The 18,957-nt window shown below is 33.6% G+C and overlaps 1 protein-coding gene across 22 annotated transcripts in view; it reads right to left on the bottom strand.

The window, feature by feature from the left end:
* The window catches only part of Dscam2 (Down syndrome cell adhesion molecule 2), a 431,544-nt gene extending 430,299 nt beyond the window's left edge, over positions 1-1,245 (bottom strand). For 21 of the 22 annotated variants that reach the window (XR_011156457.1, XR_011156456.1, XR_011156462.1 and 18 more), the window contains exon 1: positions 1,037-1,245. Coding sequence is in view for 14 of the 22 variants with exons in the window: in XM_069036617.1 (XP_068892718.1) it covers positions 1,037-1,070 (34 nt within the window). In the remaining 8 variants the exon portion in view is untranslated. The remainder of the gene's footprint in view (positions 1-1,036) is intronic. The other variant, XM_069036618.1, reaches the window with a different exon arrangement.
* Positions 1,246-18,957: the final 17,712 nt, after the last annotated feature.

Raw genomic sequence — 18,957 nt, 5'->3', positions numbered from 1 at the left:
TTTTTAAGGAATTTATTCCATACTTTTGCCGCTAACTGTATAATTCACCGTTACCAAAAAGAACAATTTCAACCTTTAAAATGTAAAATTTACTTGTTTGTAATACTTATCAAGAGGTAAACTTCGTCCAGCGAGAGATTGGGAGATTTTAAATTGTATTAAATTAACCCAACACTACAAAATGCACTAGAATACATTCATTAGAGCATAATTTCATGGCAAAAGTGTTACTGCTTGAATGATATATTTCAAATTTTACGTGCGCTAGCTACTCCTTGCTCTACGTAGAATTTAATGACTTTTATGTCAACCAATCTCTCGCTGGACAAACTATACACAATGTTAAAAATTATGTCAAAATAAATACATAAGAAAACAATTTATTTTTACTAAAAGGCGAATAATTAGTTTTTTAATATGTAATTAAAAAATATCAATGAAAAGAGTAGTTCAGCAACGACTGACTATGACGTTGTTGTAGATCCTAGAAACTACATTGTGTTTACTGGCTGTTTTTAAATGAAAATCAGCACTGCTTTGGAAACTTGCATTTAAATTAAAAAAAGACCTTTCAATTCACTATTAAAAATTGTAAAAATCGAATTTAACCATTTTGCTTAGTAGTCTTACATAAAACAAGTGCGTTAATTATTATCAGAATTATATAAATATAATTATATATTATAGTAATATTATTCAATTTAAACATTCTACCAACAACAAGCTTTTCCCAAGACAAAGTCGAAAAATTAGCTTTAAACACAATTTTAAAAGAATTTACTCGTTTTATTCTAAAAAAATTATAATAAACAATAAGACTTGTCATTGTTATAACTTTTTTATTGTTGTAAATCTGAATATTAAGAGCATCCCCTTTGTCGTTTTAACATCTTAATTTGAAACTAATTCAATACTTGACTATTTTAAAATTGTAATGCGTTTACAACCTATTATTGAGGATAAACAAAACTGTTGTTATCAAACACTAAGAAAAAAATGTAAATATTTATAGACAATAAGTCAATATGTCGCCTACCTACAAGAGTCCCCACTATCAGGAACAACAACATGCTTCACTTCACGAACACATTAAAACTCAATCCTTCAAAATTATTAGACATAACACTCAAGAACGCGTTGTTACTATTATCAGCGTCAAGCATTTAATTTCTAGTCATTTCCTTAATCGCAAAAAGTTTATGCCATGTCCACTGTCATGTCCGTCACCGCGATATCACATCAACTTGCAGCCACTGGAACACAAAGCGTCGCGATGCCGGGCGTGCGCTTCTCGCAAATCTAGCGGGGCGGTGTCTCATTTACAGCATTCGCACAACACAATTAGATCACAATTTTCTGAATCAATGCAGTCGACAATATGGTTTCAACTACACCGTGCTGTTAAATTTCTTTCTATATTTTAGAAACAAAATTACATATGAGAAAACGTATGTATCAAAATTAGCAAAAAATAATACCCTAGTTCTAAGCTCAATTACTTTGCATTAGAGATTTTATGGTCCATTAATATCCACGAAAAGAGTCACTTTAACAAATGCAAATTTCTATTAAGTATTCTGATAAATAAAAGTTGCAAAATATGATTTTTATGCACCTACAGAGCTGCTACTTACTTATTATGACAGATACATAATTTCAAAGGTATTGTTTAAAATCGTATTGTATCTTTGTTGTCGTGTTAGTTCTTCTACCGAATTTATCGGCTGGCTATAAACTAGCTGTTTTAAATGCCCCCTACAAGGACTTAAATCCGGAGATCTTGGCAGCCAAAGTGAATCCTGTACCATGGGTAAATAAAATAACCCGTAAGTAAAAATTCTACTATTTCTACATATTTTGCCAGCAGTTGTTCGTCGCCGCATGTCACCTCCTGGCTTTGTAATTTGTACCTACTTTTTGTACGTGGTAAGGATGAAGGCCTTGTTCTTTTAAAGTACGTCATACTACTCCTAGCTGGAGTAGTAGCTCTGGTGTACCTACTTGTTTCAGGATTTGTTTGGACTGCTTCTAAAATCTGGTCTCTGCCATGATCTTCCGTTACTACGCTACTGATCAATACCCTCGCGTACTTGCTCTAAGGTTTGCTTCGACTGCTTCTAAAATATGTGGCTCAACATCCAGTACCCGCTGGGAACGATTGTTGACACAATCTTCCGTTTTTGGATGGAACTTTCCGGTGTCTCTCAACCGTTGCGCCGTTGAAGTAAAGTAAACGTTTTTGAATTAGATATAACCCTGTCTAGAAAATGTTCCTGGTATAGTACTGTCAGATCATTTAAATTTATAATTAAAGTAGGCTACGACTTTTAAATTAGATTGGCAATACCATTGACAACTTGATTTGAATTGTCAAAGTGACGCTTCAAAATTCAATACAAGATATGAAACGCCGAGTAAACAGTTGTATCCAAGTCGGGGGAGAATTCTTTGAACATTTTCTATGATTGTCAATAAAACTGGTGCTTCATTACTTTTAAATTAAAACGATTGACCTGAGAACCCTAAACGTCAAAATGTTTACATAACCTCTAATTTACACAGCAATTACAATTGGCAGGATCCGCAATCATAGAAAAAACTCACTCTACTTTAATTATAAATTTAAATGATCACACGGTACCGCCGCACTGTACGCGACCACCATATCCGTTAATTCCACGTTAGTAAAATTTGGCATTTTATAGTTATTTATTTAACGAGTTGGTGTGTAATTTTGGCTTTTTTTGGCATAAGTGGACCAGTTTAAAACTCGAGTGAAACGAGAGTTTTAAAGGTCCACGAGTGTCAAAAAATCCCAAATTACACAAGAACGAGTTGAATACAACGTTTCTTTGTTCGACGAAAGGCTCCAATTCTCTAAAAATCTTTAAAATTAGCTTGACGTTTCGTTTTGACAAGTTGTCATATTTATCAAAATCCGTTCACACAGGCGAAAATTCTTAAATTCTGACAGTGTCGAACAAAAAAACAATTTAACAACAAATGCGCGATTATTAATACACTGCTACACTGCACCGTTTGTTTAGCTGCAACAAATAACTGACCTACGCCAACCCAACCTATGCTAAAAAGATCCTTTTGTTGTCATTCACACTATCGCTTTTTCTTTACTATTGCTTTTTTGATTTCTACTACTGGGTGCCCCAAAATGCGCGGAACAACTCAATGTTGGAAGATAATAAGAAAAATAATATAATAATATTTTACCGCATTCATAGACTACAAAGAAGCCTGTGATTCAGTACCACATCCATGGTTACTTAAAATTCTTAAAATTTATAAAATTAACTTGGATTTGATTAACTTTTTATCCCATGTTATGACATTTTGGAGAACTATTTTAAATTTATCAATAAACAATACTAAATTAAAATCCGAGCATTAAACGGGGAATTTATCAAGAAGATTCTTTAAGTCCTTTATGGTTTTGTCTAGCCATTAATCCTTTGACAAATCTATTAAATAGCACTGGATATGGTTTCAATATTAGACTTAATAATACAACACTATCCAAATTAAATCAGCTTCTTTACATGGATGATATAAAACTCTATGCATCTAAAAAGAATCACATTTTATCTTTACTAACAATAACTGAACATTTCTCAAATGATTTTGGCATGAGTTTTGGTATTGATAAGTGTAAAACACAATCAATATGTCGCGGTCATTACGAAAATTTAGAATATATAACTAAAGAAGGAGAAATCATTAAAATTTTAAATAAAGGAGAATTTTATAAATATTTAGGTATTAAATCAATCAAATCATATTCAACACTCAAGAATAAAAGAAAATTTATTTAAGAATTAATCTTTTAAAATCAAAATTAAACGGTAATAATTTAATTAAAGCAGTTAATACATAGGCTGTTCCATTACTGACCTATTCTTTTGGTGTTATAAAATGGTCCAAAACTAATTTACAGAATATAAACATTAAAACCAGAGTTCTTTTTACCAAATTTAGTTAACATCACCCTAAATCTGCTATTGAAAGATTTAATTTACCACGCGAAAATGGTGGTAGGGGTTTTTCAAATCTAGAAATACTGCAACACAATCAAATTGCTTGACTAAAGAATTATTTCCTCAATAGAGCTCGTGATAACACCTTTTTTAATGCTTTGGTTTCAGCCAATAAAGATTGCACACCTTTAAATTTAAGTGATAATATAATTTCAGATATTGTTAAGCCAAATATACTTGACACTATAGCAAATATAAATCAGAAGTCTTTACATGGGAGATACTTTACAGGGCTTAAGAAATCAAATATTCACCCTGAGAGGGAGGGTTTTATATTTGCAATACAAGATCGTGTTATAAATACAAGAAATTATAAAAAACACATATGCGGTTTGCAATCGATCATTGATAAATGTAGGATTTGCGGAACTGAAGGGGTAACAATTGAACATATTGTAACCTAAAAAAAATCGGTCTTCCTTTCGGCAGCTGTTCGCCGGCGAGCTCGGTGGTCTAGCTAAGGGGATAACAAATACTGTTGGGCGCCACCACAGTCAAAAGAAAATAGGAACGACTTCCTGACTGGGAAGAAAGTCTAAAAGAATCGAATAATAAATAATATATTACAAAAAAAAATAATTTAAATTCATAACACAAAAGATTAATTAACACGAAATTAATACTAACAAATCCGGTTAAAGGATGTATACCAAAGCTTTGGCTGACAAAATTTAACTTAATTTATAAACGATCAAACGAAAACTAAACTATAAACCTTATTTAAATTCAACGGCAAACGTGCACAGAAACAAAACAGGAACAGAACAGGAACGGAACAGGAACGGAGCAGGAACGGAACAGGAACAGAACAGGAACGGAACAGTCACGGAACAGGAACGGGACAGGAACGGAACAAATTGGAGTTTTTCGCTCAATTTATCAAAAACCCTGGATAAATAATTTAATGAACGTAAAAAAAACAACTACTTAAATTATCTTTTACCTCAATTGGGGTTTGGTGCACACAATTATTTATATTTGTTCGGTACGACATTTGTCTTGTCAAATTAATGTTTTTTTTTTTTTTAAACCCACTTCAGAGGCGACAAAATTAATTGTCATTAGCAAACTTGAACATGTAACAAACTAGATGTTACAACATCATTTCTTCTTGCACCGTTTTGGCTCAAAGCGAATATAAGAACCGTCATGATATCTTCGCTAAAATTATACACATGAATTTAGCTGTTAAATTCAATTTATTAAAGAATACACAACCACATTTTAGTTATACACCAGAAAGTTGTTTGGAAAATGACAATTACAAATTATATTTTGATCGAACAGTTTTAACTAACATTCATATTCAGCATAACAGATCAGACATTATTATTTTAAATAAACAACAAAAGCAAGCATATCTTTTAGATATAGCTGTTCCAAATTCACATAATATAACACAAAAATTAATAAATATTTAGAGGTCTCCGTTGCTATGAGAAATCTTTGGTGTTTAGAAAAAAAATCGATTTTACCACTTATAATTTCAGCAACGGGAATAGTACCGAAATCTTTTTAAAAATTTAAAAAATCTGGATTTAGGTAAGACATTGGTAGTTGAAATTCAAAAAGGTATATTATTATATTATACTCATGTCACATCGTGAGGAAGTTCCTTAACATTGACACAGAACATAATAAAACACAACAAAGTCAAAATTTGGAGGCGAGACCCCGGTAATTATGTTGATTAGCACTGCACTATTGCTTAATAGTAATATCCGTAATAGTGTATGTACTCCGGCAAAATTGCCGTGCCGCCGGGTGGTTAAGAAATAAAAAAATTCTATACCTCTTAGATTTGAAGATATGGGGGCTCAAAAGGTGCAGCTTTGATCTCGTTTAGTTTAAATATTAAAAAAGATTTTGACTATTTATCTTTTACTAGCCAGTGGCATAATAATTCTGAACGATTGTGAACTGGTTTGCAATTATTTTCTTCATTATTTCGAGTACCTATTTCCAACTATAATCGTGTCAAAAAGAAATTACTCCCTAGAATTCGAACTTTTAGGGAAATAACGTTTTTCATATTCAATAATAATTTTGAATGCCTAAGGTTGGTTACTATGAATCAAGAGATTAAGTCCAACTAAATATGCCGCCAGAAACCAAAATTGATAGTGAAACGAAAAAATATCTATCGCTGAGCGAGAAATAAAGGGTGTTTTTTTTTAATTTGGCATCGAAGTAGGCGATGGAAAGTCGATTGAGACCGCACCACTCGTGTAAAAGCGTAAGATTTAAACAGCTGATCCGTGGTCCGTAACCTGTATAGTGCGTTCACAATCGACAGTTCAACGCCTACTTCGACGCCAAATTTAAAAAAAACACCCGTTAGAGCCATATGCAACTGTTACAAGGAATTCGGTGGTTTACGGTTACGATAGGTATCTTTTGTTTGTCACCAGAAACCACATAGCCTCCAACCTAAGTAGATAAATTTATGGCAACCTAGTAACGAATATCCCTAAATCCTAGGGAGTTATTTATTTTTGACACAATTATAGGTAGTAATTTTATGTTCGTTTTACCTCAAATAACGTATGGCAACATTTCCATGGACACAACAAAAATGAAAAATTTGCAGACTATTGGGATACATATAGTCATTTTCAAGGACATCCGTGCTGTGAATATGACAGTATGTTGGCTTCACTTGCTCTTTCAATTTAGTAATTTTTAATTTCCTAATTTGGCAATTTTGACGCGGCAAATTGATAAATTCAAATTATTATCTATCATTTTCGACAAATCAAAGAAAATATGTAGTCTGATTCGGATTCCGAGGATGACTTAGTTTAACCATGTTTTATACCATGTTGAAGATTGGGTTCTTTTTTGTTGTCGATGTTTCACGAAATACAAATTTTCTTTTACCATAACCTCAATTTCTTGTTTGACATTTTTTTAACTAGGATTTGCTTATACTGTTGGGGACACAGAAAACTGGGCAGATGTGTGATTCAGTTGTCAAAATTTCTAAACCATACCTTAGCTACTCATAACCAAGTTGACAGTTTTTTTGAAAATATCAATCATAATGACGGTAAAGGTGCATTTACATTGACACTTTTTGAAATGACAATAACAGACTGCCCAGGATTCCATGTCCCTCATTGTACATACTATGAATATACTAGTTATGAATTTGTGTGTACAATCTGCACCAACATATTAAAAATAATACTGACAGCACGGATGTCATTGAAAACGACTATAGAATGTTTTTAAATGTTGCCACATTTAGTGTAACGAATAGGTCCCTATCTTCTACAAAAAAGAAGATTGATTTTTTTAAACATTTTTACCTGATATTTTAATGCCTACTTAAAAACGTACAGTAACGGCCGCGGAATTTCGTCAGTTATTTTACTGTCAATTCAAAAAAACTTGTGTAGCCTAGGCTTTATTGTCATTATGATTGACATTCAAAGTTTTCGTGACAGAAATTCTGTCACGCATAATAAAAACCAAAATGCCACCAGTAACGTTTTTGACATCCATATCAAAAATTCCAATGTGGGATTAGAAATATATAAAACCTGTTTTACAGCTAATGTCAGTTGAATGACAATGACTGACGAAATTCCGTGGCCGTGATTGTACTATTAAGCTGTTCCGCGAATTTTGGGGCACCCAGTATAAAACCAAGACAGTGGCGTATCCACAATTTATTGTGTAAATTGCCACGCTATTTGTTCCTAATTTTTCCAAAAAAAAGCATATTTTTCCGTTGATGCGGGAGTATTCAGTACTTTCGGGTTTTAAATATCTCAGTGCATTTTGATTACAGATTACAGGCTGTATGTATGGACATATGATCGAATTATGCTTCTATTACCTATAAGGGGAAACTACCTAATATTTGAGTATCTGCTTCCAGCAAGAGTAGCAAGGACAGAAATGTAATTGTTTTTTATAGGCGTAGGTATAATAAATAAATCCTAATGACGTTGATGTCTGATGTGTTTGCTTGAAAGTTTGCCTTCTAAAGCTCAGAATATGTCAAAAGGCTTTTACGGAAGTTCTGACTCTTACCAAGGGTATGGCAGTAATATCTCTTTCTCTCTCTCTCTGTGTGTGTGTGTCCTTTCACGTCTAATGGAGTAGGTATAGCGTTTCTTGGCCAATGATTATACCTGGGCCAACCAACAGATATAGTAATAAAAAAAAGGGGATGTGGCCTAGTTGCGTAGAACGATATACGATATACGATATACGATATAGCAGGTTCTTTGCCATTTGTCATTCTTATAAGTCTTGAAAAAAAACTATTTTGTAATACAAATCGAAAAATGCCAAGGAAAACAAACAAACATAAACACGTGGTCAAACTCCCGAAGCGATGTTGAAACGAATGAGATGCCGGATGCCGTCAAGTAATTTTTGTGGATGTACATCAGGCTTTCGAAAATCTGCGCACGTTTTGAATAAGCCAATTGGAAGCTGCTATTTAAAATACGCGGGCACTAGGGGGCGGTTTTATTACTATATCTGTTGGTTGGCCCCAAGGAGGTTAAAGTAAGAGGAGGGAAAGCGCCCTATGCTGGTGATGCATTGAAAGTGATGCCAATCCTTCCTTCTCCAGCAACCTTTTATGACCGCGAACGTCCTTGAACGGCCCACCGGGTATCGCATCGCTTTGGCGCCAGTGGCGTTCCTTTAACCCCCGCAACAATGCTCCAGTGCGCCCCGTCATGTACTTATAGTTTTTTCTGAATTATAAATTTACTTCTTTTATTTTTGTTAATTTTTTTCATGTACTTTATGTTACAAATTACAATAAATGCATCTGTGCGCCCCGTCTTTTATACGCCACTGGTACCATCCCCACCAACCACCCTTGTTTAGCAACCTTTTATGGCTCTGCACGCTTTGGCGGGTGGCATCACTTTTTCAAACTTGCTTTCCCTCCTCTTACTTTAACCTCCTTGGTTGGCCCAAGTATAGTGTGGTTGCAGTGGCGGATGGTCATGACCACAACCTTTTTGGACGGTCGACAATCGTCAAATCGAGTAAATTCTTATTTTACCCGGTCTGTTTTTACGTCTAAATCAAATAATTTTCTTCGGAAACGCCGGGTCCTTGGGAGAACACCAACGAAGCCAGTCACAACCGATCAGCAGACACTTGTGCTGTATTGTACTATCATCATTAGGGGATAGATTTATTATCTGGGCGTTCCCGGCTTCTCTTTTCAGCGTAAAACTAGAAACATGTGTTTTTAAAACAGCTTTGAAAATGTAAGAGATAAAAGAACAGTCGCAGCGTTGCCAGATCTACCGAATTTTCGGTAGATCTACCGAACTCGCATAAAATCTACCGAAAAATCACTCAAAAATTTTTCATAATCTATCCAACATTTTGCAAAAACGTCCACACAAAAAACTAAATCTCGAATATACTTTAATGTTTCAATCTATGACATTGATGAGATCATCGATATACAGGGTGTTTTCGAAGTTGAGCCATTCCTTGTAACACGAGGTACAGTTGCGGCCGTTGAAATCTCAGACAGGAAAGACTTAAACACTCTGTATAAATTCCGAAATTTGATTAGTGTAAACAGGATTTTCATTAAGGATTATAAAGTCAGTGTCAGTATTTGACATATTAGGTCAGAATCGCGCGTAACTTTTGAAATGCCGCAATTATCTGATTTGCAAAAATGTGTTTGACTGAGGGACGGTGTGAGTATAAGAGCCATTGCGAGAGAAATTAATGTGGATAATGTTTGAGTGACATTTTGAGAAACGTCACTTTCAATACCATTTACAAAGCTAAAAGTTTGGCGTTGTCAAAGTGTCTGAGTTTTCAACGGCCGCAACTGTACTATACATTATTCTTAAGAATTTTAGCCTAAATCTTCTTAGTAAAATGTTTGTATTAACGGAGATAACTGATTGTATATTTTTATTGTTTTCTAAAATTTTGAGTCCGGTCCTGTCTATTTCTCCGCTGTACTAGATTAATACTGACGTGGCCCAGGATGGTGTCTTTCTGGAAATCGCTCAGCGTACCTACTCTGCATTCTGATAACGTGATAACATTGCCCATACATGAGCAACATATCTGAGAGCTCATTATTTTCATAATGATAAAGCCATTCCGACTAATTAGATGCTAACTCTGACAGTGTTTTTGATTAACGTCCATGCTCATTTGATTTTTTTGTCAATTCTAATTTCTAACAAATCAGCGCAAATTTGAGCAGGACCGGTTTCAAAAATTTCGGAAAAATTAACTTATTGTATCTTCATTGCCGTACACATTTTACTAAGGTGATTTTGTTAAAAGGAACGCCTCAACTTCGCCAACACCCTGTATTTGCGAAAAAGAAAAGAAAAATCGAATTCGTAATTTAAATAAATATAGTAGTAGTTAATGTAATGTCTTAGGTTTTCGCATTGAAATAAAACGGATTATGTGGCGGATTAAAAAAAAAAGAGAGTGTGTCGTAAAGACGCACGATAGAAGTGAAACTTTTGTATTACAGGGAAGAGGGAAATCAGAATATTGTAAATTATCACTGATAGGTGCAAGAGGAGGTGGCTGAGCCGAGGTGCTAGTTGCTGGTTCATTGTCTTTATTATTTACACCGTTTTTTTCACATTCTGAACTGTCACTTCACTCGTACGTTTTCTCTCAGGCCACGCTCTTGTTCTTTCTGCGCCTGACTTAGGCATATTTACAACAAAATTATTCAGGCTGATTCAAGTAGCTCGTTCATTAGAAACTTTTTGATTTCCCAAAATCATATTAATAATGAAAATTGGTAGTTCACTATAATCGACTACTTCAAGTTCAAATGAAATATTTTCAAAATGGTGGCACTTCCGGAAATACCGGAAATCGACGCCACCTTTATTTTTTTAAATGGGAAGGCCTCATTTTGACTTCACATTTCGATTCTACGTTAAATTTTGAGTTTAGTACGTCTTTTTATCAGTACTTATCTGTCATCGTTTTTAACCTATGTCATCTTTTTTGCAAAAAAGTGAGGTTGCAGGGCTGCATTAAAAAATTTTTAATTCCTGAACCATCAGAAATAAATAATTTGTTTTTGCTTTACTGACTTGCCAAAGATTTGGCCGTTTTTTTGCGCTATCAACGACGTTTTTTTATGTTTCATATGCCTACTGCAATTTTTTAATATTGATAATTAAAAAATGTCGAAAACTTCATTTTTTTAAATGGCAACTACCGTTTCTGATACTAGATGTAAATGTAAAATCAAATTTTAAGGCCACTTTTATTAACATTATGTATGCCTATTTGCAGCCGTTTAGTTTAGTTTTTATTTGAATTTTTATTCAAAAATAGCATTGCAATAAATATTACAGGGTCTCTATAAATGATTGTCTGGTCAAGCCAGCCTTGGAAAAAAAATTTACTGTTCCGCTTTTTTGAAACCGATGCCAAATTCTAGTTCGTTTTCACGGTCACTTCTGACATTAATGAGGTTTTGTTTGCGCTTGTCAGTCGAGTTTTCGTTCAGTTAATCACAGTTAATAAACACCAAAACACTGTATTTTTCAATAAAAATTGCAAGTACCTACGTCCGCTTTTAGAGGTAAACAGACTGGACTGGCAAAATTTGTGAGGTTATGTTTTAATGTTTTATGTTTTATTTTAGCTTTATTTTCTTAACAAAGGTTTTATTCTGTTGAACAGAACATGTTCATTGTTGTTTTTTACTTTCGAAATGGAAGGTTTATTAATGGGGAATTATCTGTTTGTAAAAATGAATTCCAGTGAACAGATTTTTAACAATCCGAACAATTAGCAAGGGTAAATCATCAGGACGACCACCAGCATCTGATGAAATAGTCGAGGATTTGAAACAAATGGTGAAAAAGACTCTACAGATATCCGGGGACAAGGTGTTCTCAATATTTATCTGTTTGGATTTGTTCTCATACCAATTTCTGTACACTGTGTGGTGACACGATGGGGGCAATAATTGTTCCCCTGTGGGAACATTACATTAATGTTAGCAGGAGTAAAGCACAGTTGAAACTTGTCTGGTTAAAAGCCAACAACCTAACCTGAAAATGTGACATTCATTATTTGCCGAACAAAGCGGCACATTCAAAATTTGACAAGTTTCCATGGCTGGCTGGACCCGACAATCATTTATAGAGACCCTGTAGATAACAACACAACAATAAAAAATAAGCAAATTAACAAAAAAATATTTTAATGTAAAAGATTTCATTGAAAATATTTTTTTGTTAATTTGCTTATTTTTTATTATTTCGTTGTTATCTACTGTTTATTGCATGTGATTTTTGAATAAAAACTCAAATAAAACAATTGTTTCATAAAAAAAAAGAATATTTTACTCAAAAAATCGAAATTACGCCAAAACGGCTGGGAATAGGCATACACAATGTTAATAAAAGTAGGCTTAGAATTAAATTTTACATTTATATCTAGTGTCACAAATGGTGGTTGCCATTTAAAAAAATGTGGTTTTTGACATTTTTTGATTAGCAATTTTGAAAAATTTCAGTAGGCGTATGAAACAAAAAAAAAATTCACTAATGGGGCAAAGAATTCAAGTAAAAAAAAAATCAATTATTTATTTCCGATGGTTCAAAAGTTATAAATTTGTTAATGAAGCCCTGCAACCTCGCTTTTTTGCAAAAAAGATGACATAGGTCAAAAACAATGACATATAAGTGTTGACAAAAAGACGTTCTAAACGCAAAATTTAACGTAGAATCGAAATGTGAAGTCAAAATGAGGCCTTTCCATTTAAAAATGTCGATTTCCGGTATTTCCGGAAGTGCCACCATTTTGAAAATATTTCATTTGAATTTGGAGTAGTCGATTATAATGAACTACCAATTTTCATATTAATATGATTTGGGGAAATCAGAAATTTTCTAATGAACGGGCTACGTGAATCAGCCTGTATATTTGAACGATAACACTTAACAATATCGAAATGCGTAACTCATTGTTCATTTTTAAGCTTCCAAATTAAAACAGAGGAAGTATACACAATTTTAAAAGATGTTTATGTCTGATCGGGCAATTTTTGCCTACTTATGGACTAGTTTTTAGGGCGTAATTCAGTATATTATAGCCCCGGGCTGTAATAGTATATTTCAAACCAAGGTAAGAAAGTGGTTTCTTGCAGACCGCAGGCAAAGATTATAAACCGAGTCGTAGACGAGGTTTGTAAGTGCCTAAGGTCTGCAAGGACACTTTCTTAACAAGGTTTGAATACAATTTTTTTCCCTACCGGCACAACTTTGTTGAAAAAAGTCAAAAAAGATGGTTATATTCGTGATTAAAACGAAAATTTTGAGAATTGAATAGTAGCCTGTGTTATTTGTTTAATTAACTTGTCATCGCATTTGAAGATTTGAGGTTTGTTCGAAAATTTGATATAAACAGGGTAAAGTAATCTACCTACCTAGCTTATCTGTTTATTTTCCAGATTATATGATTGACCTACCAACTTACTTCATTGAATTGGCTTTCATTTATCAATAACTTATTTCACTTTTGACACTTTTGACATTTGTATTTTGGTACAGTTTTACCATAAACATTTCATGATTAACTTTCTTACCTTAGCGAGAAAGTTGAATTTTCTCACCTCAAATGAGGTATCCACAGCCTACATTTCTAACCGGTAGGGAGAAAAAGTTTTTGCCGCCCTTGTTTATGCTGTTACTACAGTAATAACAATAACTGGCTTATTCCACCTTCCTGATTTTTGTGTCGTTATTTTAAAATTGAATCTACCTAAATTATTATAAAATTCAAAACTTCGACCGGACATAAAATTTTGTATGTACCACGGGCATAATTAGCGTTTGTGACCCTAGCGTGTTATGGCTCTCGACTGACGTCTCGAGCCCCAATGTCACGCCGCGGGCCACAAACGCCTTCATTACGCCCTTAAAACATAAATAACTATTGTATCGTGTCAAACAGATTAACTTACATAGACTCCAAATTAAGTGAGATGGAAATATTGGCGCAACCGTTGTGCGAGACAGTGTTTACCCCCACCACTTTTCGTCACACAAAAAGGTTGCCGATCAGAATTTCAAACCCCTCCCATAAAAAGTTTCACTTCAAAAAGTAAATAACTGTATAAATATATTTCTTTTATTTTTTATTAGATTGTCATGCTTTTTAATGTTGTCTTTAGAGAGTTGAGATAATTATTATTAGGTTCTAATCTTCTTTCTTTTATACTGGGTGCCCCAAAATTCGCGGAACAACTCAATGAGGCAATGTCAACTCATGTTAGAAAATATACTATACCTCTTAGATTTGAAGATATGGGGGCTCAAAAGGTGCAGCTTTGATCTCATTTATTTTAAATATTAAAAAAGATTTTGACTATTTGTCTTTTACTAGCCTAATAATTCTGAACGATTGTGATCAGGTTTGCTTCGTATCCCACCTCCACCCGGCGGCACGGCAATTTTGCCGGAGTACATACAGTATTACGGATAATACTATCAAGTAATAGTGCAGTCCTTATCAACATAATTACCGGCGTCTCGCCTCCACATTTTGACTTTTTTGTGTTTTATGTTCTGTGTCAATGTTAAGGAATTTCCTCACGATGTGACATGAGTATAATAATATACCTTTTTGAATTTCAACCACCAATGTGTTCTCTAAGTCCAAAATTTTTAAATTTTTAAAAAGAGATTGCGGTACTATTCCTGTTGCTGAAATTATAAATGGTAAAATCGAATTTTTTTCTAAACACCAAAGATTTCTCATAGCAACGGAGAGTTCTAAATATTTATTCATTTTTGTATTATATGTCTGTGTTATATTGTGTGAATTTGGAACAGCTATATCTAAAAGGGGATATGGTAAATTGCGCACACTGGTCAAATTTAAAATTCTGGAACCTGAAGTGTCCTTTCAAATACAGGTAAATTGCGCACCAGTGGTAAGGACGGGCGTTCGGTCATAATAATTCTCGTTCAGGACTAGATAATGATATTATTTTAACCACTTGGGCTTTAACACTCCGAAATAAATATATAAATATATCAGACTTATAGGAAAAAATATTTTTTGCCATTAGGCGTTGCATCTCAGGGTTCTGTAGGTAAATTGCGGTAACTTACAGTTTTTACATAATTGAATGTAATTCAGAAGTAGAATTGTTCTTATATAAATTAATGCGTTCCTCTAAGAACAACTGCTTCTTTATGATTTTGCTACGTAGTTTTTTTCTCAACATTGGCGCTTCTAATTTTAATTTAGACGTTAGTCTGAAATGTAATAAGAACATTGACAAAATTAAAGATATTTGGATGCGCCGAATAAAAGTTTTTACTGAAGTGATAGAATTAAATGATTGACATGCGTTGGAAATGCGAGCGACACTTGAACGATGCTAATCCCTTGGTTGCAGCTACCTGGTCAAAACCCCTGAACAATTTTGACCATGTGCGCAATTTACCTGTGTCCATCTAAAAGATATGCTTGCTTTTGTTGTTTATTTAAAATAATAATGTCTGGTCTGTTATACTGAATGTGAATGTCAGTTAAAACTGTGCGATCAAAATATAATTTGTAATTGTCATTTTCTAAACAACTTTCTGGTTTATAAATGTAATGTGGTTGTGTATCCTTTAATAAATTAATTTAACTGCTAAATTCATGTGTATAATTTTTGCGAATATATCATGACGTTTTTTATATTCGCTTTGAGCCAAAACGGTGCAAGAAGAAATGATGTGTTCAATGGTTTCCCCTTCAGTTCATTTAGTGTAACGAATAGGTCCACATCTTCTACAAAAAAAAAAAACGATTGATTTTTTTAAACATTTTTACCTGATATCTTAATGACTAGGTACTTAAGAACATACTACTACGTTGTTCCGCGAATTTTGGGGCACCCAGTATAGTTTTGTTTTAATGTAATATATAGTGTATTATGTACCGTTACGTTATTATTTTCCACAATCATCTACACCATAAATAACAATAAATACTGAACTTTTCCGCCTGTATTTAAAGAAAACGCAGTTCAAAGAGTGCACCTTCAGACCAATGTATCTTTATGGGGGAGTCCCGATTTGTTTTTATTTCCATATTTGGACTACTGAAGTGATCCCCTACAACGCTCTGAATTCGGAATTCGCGAATTTTGAGACAGCCTGTATATTTATTTACTATTATTAATTCATTTGCCGCGTGACTGTAGAGGTATCTTGAAGTTCTGCGGTGTAGGTATGTACAGATAGGTTACCCTACCTATAGGTGCCTGTGATCAGCTGTGACCACAACCTAATTTGAAGGCTGGATCCGCGCCTGTGTGGTTGAGTGGCTAGTCCAACGTAGGTACCCATGCAGTGATATACTTATAATAAAATTAATTAATTGGTGCGATTCTGTTTTAAAATTTACCAATATTGCTACAGGTGTCCCAAAAATGGCGTACTAACGGTGCACTACGGTGTAGAAGAGATTACCGTAAACGTCAGAAAAATGTTAAAAAAATTCTATTGTACTTATTTGCTGATTTAGCGGTCTTTGAAAGTGGCACTTAACAGGTCAATTATTTTGAAATATATGTATGAAATTGTCATGACAGCCACCTCTAATTGTACATATTATCACAAAGTACAAGATCACTCACTATCAATATCTAATCCTGCATAATAGAGAATTTAGAAGCTTTGGAAATCGAATTTTTTTTTTAAATCCACTACGGTAACATTGCAAGGTAATGATGTACGAATATATCTTTGTTTACATTGTATTACCGTTAATAATAATAATAAAAATAATTGATTTTTTGTCGGAAACATTTTTTCTATATTTTTTTCATGTACATTTGTATTTTCATTTGATGTTTTCTTGAAGTAGAAACGGTTAATTTGTGTAGATACATGTTTTCCAACAAATAACAAACGGACAGTAGTTTTGTATAGATTCAAATAAAGGAAAATGTTTTAAAATGACATTTTTTATTAATCGGACAATTTTTTACCAGTAATATGTTCTTCATTCACTAGAATACCTATCTTCCGAACTTCACAAAAATCGGTTCATAAATACGGTGTAATAAATGACTGAATTGTCATTTGCAACAGGCTTTTTTTCATATTTTTGAACCAAATAAAGCCACAAAGGGACCATAAAATCATAGTTTAGATTGAATATTTTCCATATAAGTACAATTTTAAAGTAATTTCAAATGACTAATGCCATAAAAGTGCTGTTGCAAATGCAAAGTGGTTTTTTGCAACTTGAGTCAACAATAACTCTTATCTGATTCTAACCCCTCTTTGAATTGACTGACGTTGTCATTAAGTATTGTAGGTTGTAGCGAATGATTGTAAGTTAGCACGTAGTGAATATTTATTTAATGCCAAGTTCCAATCAAAATCTACCTTTACCAAAAGGCACTTGCAAAAGGAAAATAGGAGTATAAAACTATTTTTTTTTTCTTTATACCATACTGTTATTACGATTTATCAGTACTCAATGCTTGATTGATATGACACCTATAACAGTCTAGGAAGGTCGTTATTCAAAATTATCCGATCGAGGCCGTTATTTTTGCTGCCGTTGTTACGGTTACGGCACAAATGACAACTAAATTTAATTTTTGAAGTAAAGAGAAATGTCAGTCTTACAAATAAATCATCGTTAAGGCTGTTGCCTAGTGGTTGGCCAAGCAATGGTAAAGCGCGCTAAACGGATTCTAATTATTTTTCCACAGTTTTATGTTTGAAGCTATGGTGACTATATTTTTTGTTAAACATTAACGTATCTCACGGGGCTACTGTCTCAGTTTTTTGAAAAATCGCTTCATTCTTTTAAAAAAAATTAATAACGTTTTTCAGTAATTCTCCTTATTTTTGCTCAATTTTTCATTTGGAGACTATTTAAAAAGTGCACTGGATTCAGAAGAACGTATCTCATGGGGCTACTGTCTCAGTTTTTGGAAAAACAAATTAGATTGGAAGCAAAAAAATAAACAAAAGCCTCAACAAAACGCGTCCACTATACTTCTCAACTACCTGCAGCCCCTGGAGGTCGTAAACTCAGGTTTACATAATCACTACTTAACGCCCGCAATGCAACTTTTGTTGGGAAGATACTTGCACTGAGCTCACGGGAACACCCTCGGGGCAGGCCCGGCGTACCGCGATGGTCAACTTATGAATCCCATTTTTAAAATATACCTGAAAGGAGATGGCCGGATTGCCGCGGTGCGGTATCATAACCTTTTTATCTTTTTAACAAAGTAAACCAATCACTAATTCTAATAATACCGAGTAATTAAAATACCTAATACCTACACATAACACTTTTTTTGATCGAGCATCAATTATACAGGTGTCCCAAAAAAAAAGACGAGTCCATAGCTCCCTTATTTATCGGACGATTTTAATTATGTATACACCAAATTAATTTGTTGTGAGTAGGCTACAAAATGGCCTACTAAATTCACGTAAAGCCCTAACGACTTCAAGGTTAAATTAAACTGTCAAATATTTTTTGTCTTTTTCACTTTTCAATATCAGATTTGATGTATAAAAATAAAACAGCCCGTTGGGTGTTGCTTAGTGACACTTTCCGGCTCTGATATTGTTATTATAACTTACTTACCGGACTCAAATTGATGATGCAATTGAACATCTACCGGATAGTATGAAATAAAAATTTAAACTATGTACCGGGTGTCCCATCACTTATGACAAGCACGAAAATGACTTTAAAACTAAATTATATTTATATGAAAGTATTATAGATGCATAAATACTGTTCACCGCCACAAAAATTGGGTATTACTTTTTTGTTAAAATTAATTACCTAGGTAGGTACAGCAGTCAAAAAACTATCACTTTAAAAATTCAATTTTGTTCGATGCAGTTCAAACTTGGTACACGTTATG

This window comes from Tenebrio molitor, chromosome 1 (assembly GCF_963966145.1).
Source record: "Tenebrio molitor chromosome 1, icTenMoli1.1, whole genome shotgun sequence".
Classification (NCBI taxonomy): domain Eukaryota; kingdom Metazoa; phylum Arthropoda; class Insecta; order Coleoptera; family Tenebrionidae; genus Tenebrio; species Tenebrio molitor.
Note: the sequence above shows the minus strand (reverse complement) of the source record. Positions and strands in the feature narration are given on the sequence as shown.